This window comes from Carassius gibelio, chromosome B11 (genome assembly GCF_023724105.1).
Source record: "Carassius gibelio isolate Cgi1373 ecotype wild population from Czech Republic chromosome B11, carGib1.2-hapl.c, whole genome shotgun sequence".
In the NCBI taxonomy this organism is placed as follows: domain Eukaryota; kingdom Metazoa; phylum Chordata; class Actinopteri; order Cypriniformes; family Cyprinidae; genus Carassius; species Carassius gibelio.
This window is the reverse complement of record NC_068406.1, coordinates 16,648,700-16,661,488: the sequence shown is the minus strand read 5'-3', so window position 1 is coordinate 16,661,488 and position 12,789 is coordinate 16,648,700. Positions and strand designations below refer to the sequence as shown.

General features: G+C 35.2%; 1 protein-coding gene across 1 annotated transcript; it reads left to right on the top strand.

Moving 5' to 3' along the window:
- Nucleotides 1-832: 832 nt before the first annotated feature.
- On the top strand, nucleotides 833-4,535 carry LOC127968410 (mitochondrial import inner membrane translocase subunit Tim17-A). The gene is made up of 6 exons (XM_052569616.1): nucleotides 833-987; nucleotides 2,293-2,392; nucleotides 2,512-2,575; nucleotides 3,182-3,310; nucleotides 3,471-3,581; nucleotides 3,685-4,535. Exons 1-6 carry the CDS (start codon nucleotides 962-964, stop codon nucleotides 3,753-3,755), a joined length of 501 nt encoding a protein of 166 aa, XP_052425576.1. The 5' UTR covers nucleotides 833-961; the 3' UTR covers nucleotides 3,756-4,535.
- Nucleotides 4,536-12,789: the final 8,254 nt, after the last annotated feature.

Here is a 12,789-nt window from a genome sequence, read left to right as displayed (position 1 = left end):
GGTGCCATGTCATCTGCTGGTGTTGGTCCACTGTGTTTACTGAGGTCCAAGGTCAACATAGCTGTATACCAGGAATTTTTAGAGCACTTCATGCTTCCTGCTGCTGACCAACTTAATGGAGATGCAGATTTCATTTTCCATTAGGACTTGGCCCCTGCACTCAGTGCCAAAGCTACCAGTACCTGGTTTAAGGACCATGGTATCCCTGTTCTAAATTTGCCAGCAAACTCGCCTGACCTTAACCATAGAAAATCTATGGGGTATTGGGAAGAGGAAGATGCCATATGCCAGACCCAAGAATACAGAAGAGCTGAAGGCCACTATCAGAGAAACCTGGGCACCTGAGCAGTGCCACAGACTGATCGACTCCATTCTACCCCACATTGCTGCAGTAATTCAGGCAAAAGGAGCCCCAACTTAGTATTGAGTGCTGTACATGCTCATACTTTTAATTTTTATACTTTTTAGTTGTCCAAGTTTTCTAAAAATCCTTTCTTTGTATTGGTCTTAAGTTACAGTATATTCTAATTTTCTGAGATACTGAATTTGGGACTTTCCTTAGTTGTCAGTTATAATCATCAAAATTAAACGAAATAAACATTTGAAATATATCAGTCTGTGTGTAATGAATAAATATGATATACAAGTTTCACTTTTTGAATGGAATTAGTGAAATCAACTTTTTGATGATATTGTTTAATCCCTGGTGAAAACAATGTGTGGGCCATCCTAGCCTCTGGACCAGATGGAGTTCACGCATTTTGGGGAGCTCTGCCTAATAACAAACTCACTGTCAATGGTTGCAGTTAGTAAAAATGCTGCCACTAGAGGGGCATCTGTACACCGATCACAAAGAAATAGACAGCAAAAGAACACCCGAATAACCTAACGTCACCATAGAACCTCACCCGAAGCAACGGCACGTGTTTGATTACGTCAGTGCGAACCGGAAAAGAACAAAATGGAGGAGTACGCGAGGGAGCCATGGTGAGCTGACAGCTTATTCTTTTATATATTTATATTTTTGTTTCTATATCTGTTAAAATAGTTTAGTTATTGTTTATGCGGTTTTAGTAATTGTCAGGCCATTTGGTGGTCGAATGTTCGTGATATGGTCGGTTTGATGAACGCGATGTCCTTTACTGAAGGCTTCATGCTGTCAAGTCAAGCACATGACCTTGTTCAATTACTGATTTGTAATAGTACACGTAACTGTTGTACTATTTTATGTACTGTGTTATATGAGTTAAAGTCAATTACAATTGTAATTTCTGTCATCATAATGAATTTATGTAGTGTGATAATTGCTGTATGATTTTCTTTGAAAACAATAGTTTCTTGCAATACATGAACTGCTTGTAAGCAAAACCATATATAACAACATAAGTACTTATTACAATATTGAAAATAATGTAAAAAATAACATGAATTAGGTAGTAAGTCAAAATAAATAAAAATCAAAGTGTGTGTGTGTGTGTGTGTGTGTGTGTGTGTGTGTGTGTGTATATATATATATATATATATATATATATATATATATATATATATATATATATATATATATATATATATTGTACGTAGGTTTGTTTTATTAATAATTATCTTTCTACTATCCCACAATCTTTTGAATTTGTGGGCTAAACGTGTTTTATTCACAACTGAATTATTATTATTATTATTATTTTAGAACTGGAAAATATATTCAAAAGCTGTGCTGAGGCGTTCTAGTAACCGACTATTAAAACTAATTACAATGCATTATTTATGAGATGTTGCTAGTTTTATGACATTTAAAAAACATTTTGATCGATTACATTCTGTATGTTGCTTTTATTAAATTATTTTAGCTTGAAACAACAAGCTACCGCAGCTCCGATTAGCCATACAAGTTATCGCGATAACAACTTTTGATCAGTTGATTTAGTTTTTACATTTTGTTTACTAGCAATATCTATTGTTTAAATGTTTAAACTTTTAAAAACGTAACTTATAAAATATCTATTAACATATTGTCTGTGGGATCTGAAGATCAACCGGCTAGGAGTAAGAAGTGAACGCATAAGCGCTAAAGAAATTATATAACAGTTACCGGTATATATATTTCTGTCACTTTTATTGCGAAACTTCTTTGAGCATAAACAAATAAGTCATTTTAGAAGTGGTTACATGTTGTTGTTGTTGTTGTTTTAAACGGTGTTTACCAAAGTACTTTTTTTGCAAGGGATGATAGTAGGAGAGATGATCTTTTTTTTTCTGTTATCATTCTCATCATCAATGCCTCTGGTTTCTCAGCCCCTGGAGGATAGTGGATGACTGTGGGGGGGCCTTCACCATGGGGGCCATCGGTGGAGGGATCTTTCAGGCAGTCAAAGGCTTTAGAAACTCTCCTTCTGTGAGTGATTCTTCCAGCTGCTGATGCAGTGATTCTGTTTTGTTTTGAATTAACTGCATGTATTGCTTCTTGGCTCTAGTATGATGGTGTTTTTTTTTTTTTTTTTTTCTTGTCTTCAGGGAATGAATCACAGAATGAAGGGTAGCTTGACAGCCATAAAGACCAGAGCTCCACAACTAGGAGGTAATGTAAAGTTCAAAGGTTATCCATCACATGATTGCAACATGGATGCAGAGTGATACACTCTGGAAAAACTGAAAAGTTTGGTGGTAGTAAGATTTTTTTAGTGGTTTTGAAAGCCAAACAGAATAATTTGTACAAGAATACAGTAAAAATAGTAATACTGTGAAATATTATAACAATTTTAAAATATTTATATCATTTAATTTGGATTTTTCAGCAGCCATTAGTTTAGTATTTTAGTGTCACATGGTCCTCGAGAAATCATTGTAATATTCTGATTTGCTGCTTAAAAACATTCCTTCTGTTGGAAACCATTGCGCTGCTTAATATTTTTGTAGAATTTGTGATACCTTTTTTCCAGAAATCTTTTATGAATTGAGATGCATTTATTTATTTGAAAACTTAATTAATCTTTATTTATTCAAATATTTTAAGTTCATCCTTGTTTAATAAAAAAAAATATTTCTTATAAACAATCTTGCTAACCTTTGAAAAGTTATGTTTTATTTTAATTTTTTTACACTGTTGGTCTGCATCACACATCTTGGCTTTACTTTAAAAGATATTACAAAATACAAATGTTTGTCAAATGTTCATGATTATTAGGAAGCTTTGCTGTGTGGGGTGGGCTCTTCTCAATGATTGATTGTGGGCTGGTCAAGGTGAGGGGCAAAGAAGACCCCTGGAACTCAATCACAAGTGGAGCCATGACAGGAGCCATTTTAGCAGCAAGAAGTAAGTCAAATCCCAAATAAAATGTGGATAATTGTGGTCAAGTGAGTTCTAGGTTCTAAATCATGCCAGTTTATAATATTAACAGTTCATTTTTCTGTCTTAAAAAAAATGATAACCTGTGTTTATGCATGTGGTATTAATTTTTTTTGTCTCCTCACAGATGGGCCAGTGGCCATGGTTGGCTCTGCTGCAATGGGAGGTATACTGCTTGCATTAATAGAAGGTGCGGGAATTCTGCTCACAAGGTTTGCCTCAGCACAATTCCCAACTGGTAAGTGTGCAAAGTCATCCTCTGAAACAGAGTAAAACTTTTACAAATGCAAATAGCCATAAATAATATTTAAATCAAAACCAACGTCATCTTTTTTCTACAGGCCCACAGTTTGCAGAAGAACCCGCTCCCATGCCTGCTTCATCATTCGGAGACTATAGACAGTTTCAATGAGAAACCCTTTAAAACTCAAGGCCTTTTCTTATTCCATGAACTCATCTAAGACACTGAAGTTACAGTGTGGCCCTCATTCATTAACAGAGCATGCCACCAACCATGAATGACTGGGACAAAGGAAATATGAAGGGGAAACACTATTGTTCCTGTCCTTGCGTTTGTCTTCAGTATGCCTTTTGCTATTCTCAGCTTTGTCATTGGCCTGTGGGTCACCCTATTTAAGTCAAAACTCACTTCTATGTTTTCATCCACATGTTGTTTTCTGTGAACTCATTTTTTAAAAACAGCTGGAAATGTTTGCTGAAGCAATAGGTGCACTATTTAAGTCATGCTAGGTTGTTTGAGTTGAGCCCCAATCAATTGGCTATATAAAGTGTGTGTGTGTGTGTGTGTGTGTGTGTTTGTGTGCGCGCGCGCAATACATGACTGTGCACTGATTGTTTGCCTTAATGTAAACTTTCTCATGGGCCTCAACAAGATCGTATATACTTATTGGAGATTTTTATTGACTGTTCCATGCCAAACCTTCTCTTGCAGAATATATTCCTTCACAGTTTCCTTTTTGAAATTGCTATTTATTTTATAGAAGTTTTTGTTTTCAAGATGTTACGCTGTATTGTACTTTAAATAATTCTTTTCAATGAATGTTAGGATCGCAAAGGATGCATCAGAAAAAAAAGGTTTATGAATGGACCGAATTAATAGTCTTTTTCTGGGGGATATATAAGCCAAGTTAGGCTGAGAAACATCATAAATAAACTATAGTTATTACTACTATGGCGGTCTCTGTCTGAAAATCATGAGATTTTTTTTTCCCATTGAATATGGTAATTGCTTATCTATAGTTATAATACAGACAGGATTAGCATAATCTCCATTAAAATAAAAAAGGTAGTAATATTGTCCACTAGATGGCGGTATAGATTTAAAGTGATGCACTGAAATTGTCAAGTTAAAACAAGTAATAGCCTATATTTGGAGACCGAGAGAAAAATGTGTAACACATCAATTAAATACATTAGTTGTAATGAGAAATGTAATTTTCATTGAGCTTTTGAGAATTAAAAAAAGAAAAAAAAAACAATCTCTGCGATATCCTGACGTTTGAAAAACATTTATACAATACATCTTTTTAAACATATATTTAAAACAGCATTTGGATTAAGGTATGAACTATAAATTGTGCGATAATATGGTTCTAGAGAACGTTTGATTGGCTAAATCATCACTTTTTGGGAGAATTTTAAACTACTGAAAGTTACTTTGTCGATGTCTACAAGAACACAAGGGGCCTGTTTCATAAACCAAGTTCACAAAATAAGCCAGGTATATTTCATTTAGTCTGACTTATTCTCAATTAATTTGGTTCAAAATAAGTCAGACTAACTGAAATAATCCTGACTTATTTGGTAAACTTGTTTTATAGAACAGGCCTCGGCAGATTGTTTCACCACACTGAAAAACAACATCATCCCCTTTTAATATGCACTGTATTGACAAACATATCCTAATGCACAGGTTTGACCACTTTAACAATTTCCACTAGGACAAATCTTAATGTGAAGGCATAAAATTATATTCCACACTGACTGAATCGTTTTTTTTACTGTTTTTTAATGTATTTCATTTTTTTAAACCATGCCTTATACACAGAGGCATCATCATGTTAGAATAGGAAAGGGTCCCAACTGTTGCTAGAAAATGAAAAGCATAATTCCCTAGAATTCCATTATCATTAAGATTTGTACTCATGGAAATGACTAAAGTAATCAAACCTGCTCATTAGTTAGAAGGTAGAAGGGGGTGTCCCAATACTTTTGTCTATGTAGTGTACATGAATCTGTGCTTATGATTCATTGAATGCGCAGCTTCATTAGAATCTATGGCGGATGTCCACTTGTATTAAATGAGCAAAAGTCGATGCCGATGTTCGTTACGCAAGACTAAGAAATCATTTTTGTCCTGCCTAGAGGCCTGGCTTTCTTATGTGATGATTAGACACAATCAGGTTTTACGGAATAACAGATAATGCATCTACAAAGTTCTACACGGCATACGTGGTAACAGACTCACAGTAAATTGAATGGCTGTTGTAAAAAAAAAAAACAGCATGGTTTGGTATGTTTTGATGATGGGATGCTGGTTTAAGCTGGTCCATTGGTGGTTTATGTTGGTCCTTAGCTGGTCATGTGCTGGTCCTAAACTGGTCCAGCTTGAGACCAGCATAAACCAGCAATGGAATACTATGAATTAGAATACTTATTATCATGAATAAGGAAAATATGTTGTTAAATGAAGAAACATTCACAAATGTGTGGAACTGTTATTGATTAAAGAAAATTCAGTGTTTAATCATTTTCATTCTCTTTGCATGTTGCTTGTCAAAAGGTATTCCAGCAGATACACGTGTTCCTTTGAAAACTGGACTGAAAATGTGCTGTTTTCATTGAGTGTTTCATGTCATTTAGTTTTACTTCTGTGTCTTTTTAGCCTTGCTGTTTTATGAGAAAGTAATTTTCTTTCACCTTTTGCCTCAGCATTCACAGGTCCAAGTGGTTTGGCTTGACTTCAGCTTTTTGCTCCAATCCTTTTCATTCAGTAAAAGCATGTCTCCTATAAAAAGCCCCAGCACTTTACCTCACACAGCCTCATCCTGCTTGCATGCAAGTTTGTTTGGAGAGAGCAGCTTCAGAAGGAAGGTCAGCTTGTGGTGCAAACAACTCATTAATAATTTAAGGCAGCAAACATGACTGGTTGCTAATCTACATAGCTCCTAAAAAGTTCTGCTATTATTAATTCAGGGCTTTTGAAGGCACGGTGGGAGCGTAGCATTCTAGATTGTATACAAGTGCAATGAACAAGCTCTGGCCAGGCACTCAAGATGTTTGGTGAAAGACTCCAAAACATTCTGTGTCTTGCTGGAGATGAGGTTTGACTGAATAAAGGAAGAGAGAGTGCATGTGGCATTTTAAGTTATAGGTAAATGCTTACAGAAATATGTGCAGATGCTAATGCAACAATCTCAGACCTATCTGTCCATCTATGAGCACAGTAATGTAACAAGCCATCAAAGAGACTTTTAATTAGATGCTTTTCTCACTTGAGGCCCTATGCTTTAACACCAGAGGCACACTAACTAGCTGCTCTTATTTACTGAGCTGCATGAATCTGACTGAAGATGAATATATAAGCAATTTATAAATGAGGAGACTTTTTCTTTTTCTTTTAAATGGTTTAAAATGGTGTACAGATAATATATATATATATATATATACACACACACAGTTGCAATCAAAATTATTCAACCCCCTTGACCTAGACGTTTTGCTGTGGAGAACAACATTTTATGAAATCAGTTCAACAAAGGCATCAGTAAAGTATTAGAAAAAGTTTGTTAATACACTTTTGAGTGATTCTGAGAATGGAACATTGATGAATCGTAATAACATTAAAATTGGCTCTAAACATTCATGTTCAAAATTATTCAGAATTGTGCAGAATCTTTTATTCTTTAAAATCACCAGTAAACGCTGTCTGTAAGTGTTTTGAAGATTCTGTCACCTCTCTACTACAGTCTTGAACCATTCGTCACCTGAAAAAGCTTCCAGATCACTGATAATCTTTGGTTTTCACATTGCCACTGCTTTCTTCAAATTCAACCAGATATTTGCAATGAAAATTAAGCCTGGAAACTGAACAGGTCACTCAAGTACATTCTATGACTGATCCCTGAACCAAGGAGAAGTAGATTTGGATGTGTACTTTGGGATGAAAGTCCATTGATCATCAGCTTCAGTCTTTGCACCAAAGGCATCACAATTCTTGTCAAAATGGCCTGATACTTCAAATAATCCATGATGTCCTTCATACAGTCATGATTTCCACTTTCTTCTACATAAACCCCATAACAGGACTGATCCACCTCCAAGTTTGACGATGGAGATGGTGTTCTTCTACTTATGAGCTTTGCCTTTTTTTCAGCAGACATACCGCTGATCCATGGGTCCAAAAAGTTCCAGTTTGGTCACATCACTCCATAAAACATTCCTCCAGAGCTCCACAGTCTACACAAATTTTATAAAGTTCAAAGTGGCCTTTTGTTCTTCTTGATCAAGAGTGTTATTCATCAAGATGTCTCAACATGAAGTTCATTCTTGTCTAGTGTTCTTCTTACACACTGCATTGAAATGGTTTTCCTCCTTTCATCAGGTCATCTTGCAAGTCTTTGGCTGTACATTGCAAGATTTTCTCAGTTGCTCTGATTAAACTTTTATGATATTGTGCTTTTTCTTCAACACCCTCAAAGGTTTTCTGGTAAAACACACTTTAAGCTCAGGAATAAGGCTGAGAGCTGTGTCTCTAGGAACTTTCAATGTCTTGGAAATCTTCATATAGCCTTAGCCTTTCTAAAGTAATACAATATTTATTCTCTTTAGCTTTTTTGAGATCTCTGCTGAAATCTTTGCTACTGAACTTCAACACATGCATGGGCTAACTGTATGTGTAACGGCTCAAGCTAATTCTGTTTTTAATAGAGTTTCTAAAAGCTTAATTGTATTTTGAGACTGTTTTATTCCCCACCATGCAAATAAGTGATTTAAAAACAGCAATGCTGAATAGGGGTTGAATAATTATGACATAGCAGTATTATTAAAAAATCTTATAACTCAAAAATATTACTTTATATATTGACAATATCACTTTTAATATGCCAGTGAACTGTTATATTTGTAATTTCGATTTTATCCTGGATCTTCAGAAAAGCTTGTATTTGTAAAGTACTGCAGTCTCTGAGGGGTTGAGTAATTTTGATTGCAACTGTATATATATATATACAGAGAATATGATTAGATACTACTAATATTTCTTTTACAAATTTAAATATAATTTTAACATAATTTGAAGAAGCTTAGTTTTGTCAAATGTGCCTCTAAAGAAGCTGAAGAATCACACTTATATTACTTGTTATATATTGCCTGATTCATAATCATAAATAATAATCATAAATTGTTTTATTGTTATTCAGGGGATGAATCAAGCTTTTTATTTTCATCTCTGAGCAGCTCAGTGAGGCAACTGTGTCCAGTTGTAACCAATGAATGCATAACTCTACCCTTTAAATGTTCTCCTTGTTTTCAGCACTCTCCTGCTCTGTCCTTCACTACTGCCTTGGAGAATTACAGATCATTTTTTAGATGTGAGGCTTGCATGCAATTGCATGGAATAAACGGCAGTTCATAAATGTCCTATTAACTATTTATGTGAATAATCAGAGTCTGCCATGTGAACAGTTGCAGGCGGAAAAAATAAATAAGATGGAATACATTACAACGTGACAGCATGATGTACAATAGACATTATCACTGTTGGTGATAATGACCCTCAGATGTTTGGTGGAATGCTGTGCATTTAATGAGGCTTTGGTATGCAGAGGCTTCTGTAACACAACTTTTGGAAGTGACTGCATTTTTAGAGGCTGTATTAGTTGAGATTATTTTCACATTCAGTTTAAAGTTTAGGCTGCTAAATTGTAAAAGTGTATTTGTTTTAAGTAACCACACTTAATCTTTTTCCTCGTGATTGCTAAATTGCCTAAATTGTTTGGGTTTTCCTATTTGCTGATGATGATGCCTGAAAAATAGTTTGATTAATAGCATGAAGGCATTGTACATAATCGATCAATCATGGTGTGAGAGAAGGTGGGGTCTACAGAAAACGATAAAAGCAATAACCGTTAATAGGAAAACAGTCAAAAGAAAAACCCCAAAATAAAATAATTGTTGTGATTATCAGTGTTTATTGTGTCTTTTATTGAACCCAGGATTATTCCTTTAAATTTAAATTGGATTAACTGTGAGAATGAGTTTACTGCTATTCCATAACCCACTATACATCAAGCCATGAGGAATGCATTGGTAGTAAATCCGCATGCCACTCAAACCTCTGTGTTGTCGCTCAATATTTAAGACACCACCATTCAAGTCCATTGTAACAGGCTCCTTCCCTAAGGTAGCCATGGTGATCACAAGGGCATCGACGGATGGATACAGACGCTCTTTGAGCCGTCAGGAATAAAAGAGGAGCAGTTTTGAAGAGGCAGTGTGGGGTGATGGAGGAGGGATTCAGGCCCATAGAGAATGGACTGCTTTCAGAGGTAGAGAGGGGTTGGTCTAATTTGCACAAAGTCTTCTTCTCAAACCAGAGCTGACAGCAGACGTTTTTATCAGTGAGAAACACACTGCATGGAAAGAAACACATTCATTTCAATGTGAAGTCCTTGCCAAGGACAATGGCTCAGCAGGATGGAACATTGCCGTTCTTTTTGGAAAATCAGAGTAAACATTATTCCGCCTTATTTATTTGCAGAGCAAACAACCGTGCCCACGGGAACTAAACGTGGCTTTTTAGAAGAAGACCAGTGTTGTTCAAAATGCAGGTGTAACTGTTTTGATTCATGACTTTTTATGTAGAAGCTTTTCTTAGTTCAGGAAGTTTACTGTCAGACAAAAGGTTGAACACATCTACTCGTTTATTATTATTGCTGTATTTTTATTGTGTGTTATTTATCTTCATGGTACTCAAATTGAATGCTTTTTGAACAGTATTGAAGGACTTCTGAGCCTGCTTTTTATTCATTCGTTCAATAAAATATAATAAAACCTCTTATAAAAGCAAATCGATCGTTTTATTTTAGATCGTTTTATCTTACTGAAATTTTAGAACATTTTTTATTTTACAATAACGTGTTTTTTATAATAAGATTAAATATTTTGTTTTAAAATGAAATGGGATTTAAGGGTCTCTTATGTCTCTATGTTAGATATAAATATAAAAAATATGTATAAGCATTTAGATCAAAAGTTTTATGAGGTCTTTTAGTCAAATGTGTCCAAACGTTTGACTGGTAGTTTGTTTTCAACTAATAAACCCAAAACATCTTTTCCAACCCTATTTGTGTGAAATCCCATTATTGATTATCGCTGTGGAGGAGGTACAACAAACCATGTCCTCAGGAGGAATGACATCAGTGACACCTGTTCACCTCTGCATCTCCATGCTGAGACGCGCCAAAATCTCACAGGATCAAAATCCAGACATCTCATTCCTCCTGGGAGAACATGCATTAATAAATCATGCCTTTCTATTCAGTGATGAGTGTGTGTGTGTGTGTGTGTGTGTGTCTGCACATGTCATCTCCTCTTTAGAACAACATGTTTGTCTCAGGGGTTTATTTATTAGGGCTTTATTTGTTATGAATTAAATGTAGTCTGTTTTTTGATGTTCATTTCCCCACAAAACAGAGAAAACTTTAGTTGTTTGATGGCAATAGTTTCATTTTCATTAGAGATGCTGCCTGCAGCCCCTGAGATATACTGTATGCATGGAAGGGGGTGGATGAGTGATTAGATGTCCTATTCCTCTGATCGTTTGTGCCTCCGTGCAAATAAATAACCTGCGAATGCAAATAAACAGAGGCATCCATCATGAGAGTGTCCCAAAGACAGTGACTGATTTCTGTGTGAAGCTCCTGAGGGAACAGGATACGTGACACTGGCACTTTTATTGTGAGAAATGGCAGCTGCCAGTGCACCAGTATTCATGTGGGTGACATTATCACTGAGATGCTCGAGACGCCTGCACTGGATGAGTGAGCAGGCAAGTGTGTGGTTTCTGCTGGTGTTTTGTTTATCACTTCATGTAATGTGACTCTATGTTGTTGAACAACATGATTAGATGTTTATTTTTCTTTTTTCAAATGTGTCCTTGGGAATTGAATTGAATTGAATTTATCAATTGAACTGAGCTTAAAAATTTAGATTTTTGCAAAGAGACTAGATGTTTTCCTAGTGTTTGTGTGTGTGTGCTCACAATTGCTAAGGTGTTTTGAGTGTTCTTTAGCACATAAGCTATTATGCATTTGGAAGAGTGTTCTGGGACATTGCTAGGGTGGTCTAGGTGTTGGCATAGACTGTAATAGGATCTTCAGGGAATTTGTTTTTTAATGATTTTTTTTAACTGTTCAACAGCAAAATTCCAGGTGTAAACTACATTATACATGATTTTTTTTAAAGCAAATAAATAAAAGCTGTGTGTTGTGTGGCACCTGCCCACTCACATGAAGCACTGCGAATGACAGTCAGTTTGCCTTCTTGTATATTTGTATGCATCATTTGTAAGTAATAACCATAGTGTATGTGTATGTGTATGTGTGTATATATCAACATCTTTAAGTCAGTAGTTTAATGTTTATTCATTGTTTTTCCTTTATATCAATTCAATTCAATTATGGGAATGCAGTTCTTTCCCTCATTCACTGTTAAAGGGATAGTTTTCCCAAATATGACAACTCTGTCATCATTTATTCCCCTATATTCTTTCAAAATGTATGAACTACTTCTTTTTTCTTTTTTTTACACAAAAGGAGATATTTTGAAGAATGTTGGTCATCAAACAGTTGTCGGAATAGCCATTACCTTCCATAGGGTTTTTTTTTCATGCTGTAGATGTCAGTGGGCAGCAGCCAGCAACTTGAAGGCAGTTTTATGCCTTTTATATGTTATAACTTTGTCTTTTATCTAATTTTCAAATACTTATTTGCTTCATATCAAAGTTTGTAATGTGATTCATCTCGTAGCTGGTTTGTTCATGGTTTAACTCTAAAATACCTTAAATAAAAAAATTCCCTATGGGACAAATCCATTAAAAAATACAATAAATACGAACTTTGTTTACCAAGGTCACTGAAAAGTGGACAGGCACTGTTGCACTCAACTGCTAAGTTTTTGCTTACCGGTCCAAGTCAAAAGAGCCCACTCTAAAGCTCACACATTATTGCCTCTTCATTGCAATTTTTTAAATATTTTAATTATCCAAAATGGGAAAACTGTAAGATTAGAACAGCACATATCTTCACAGTAAGCCACATAATATATAGTAAGATATATAATTTAATGATAACAAAAGGTTTTCAATATCATTTAATTCATACTTACATTATGAAGCCACACCCATTCACTGAAGCCACACCTCT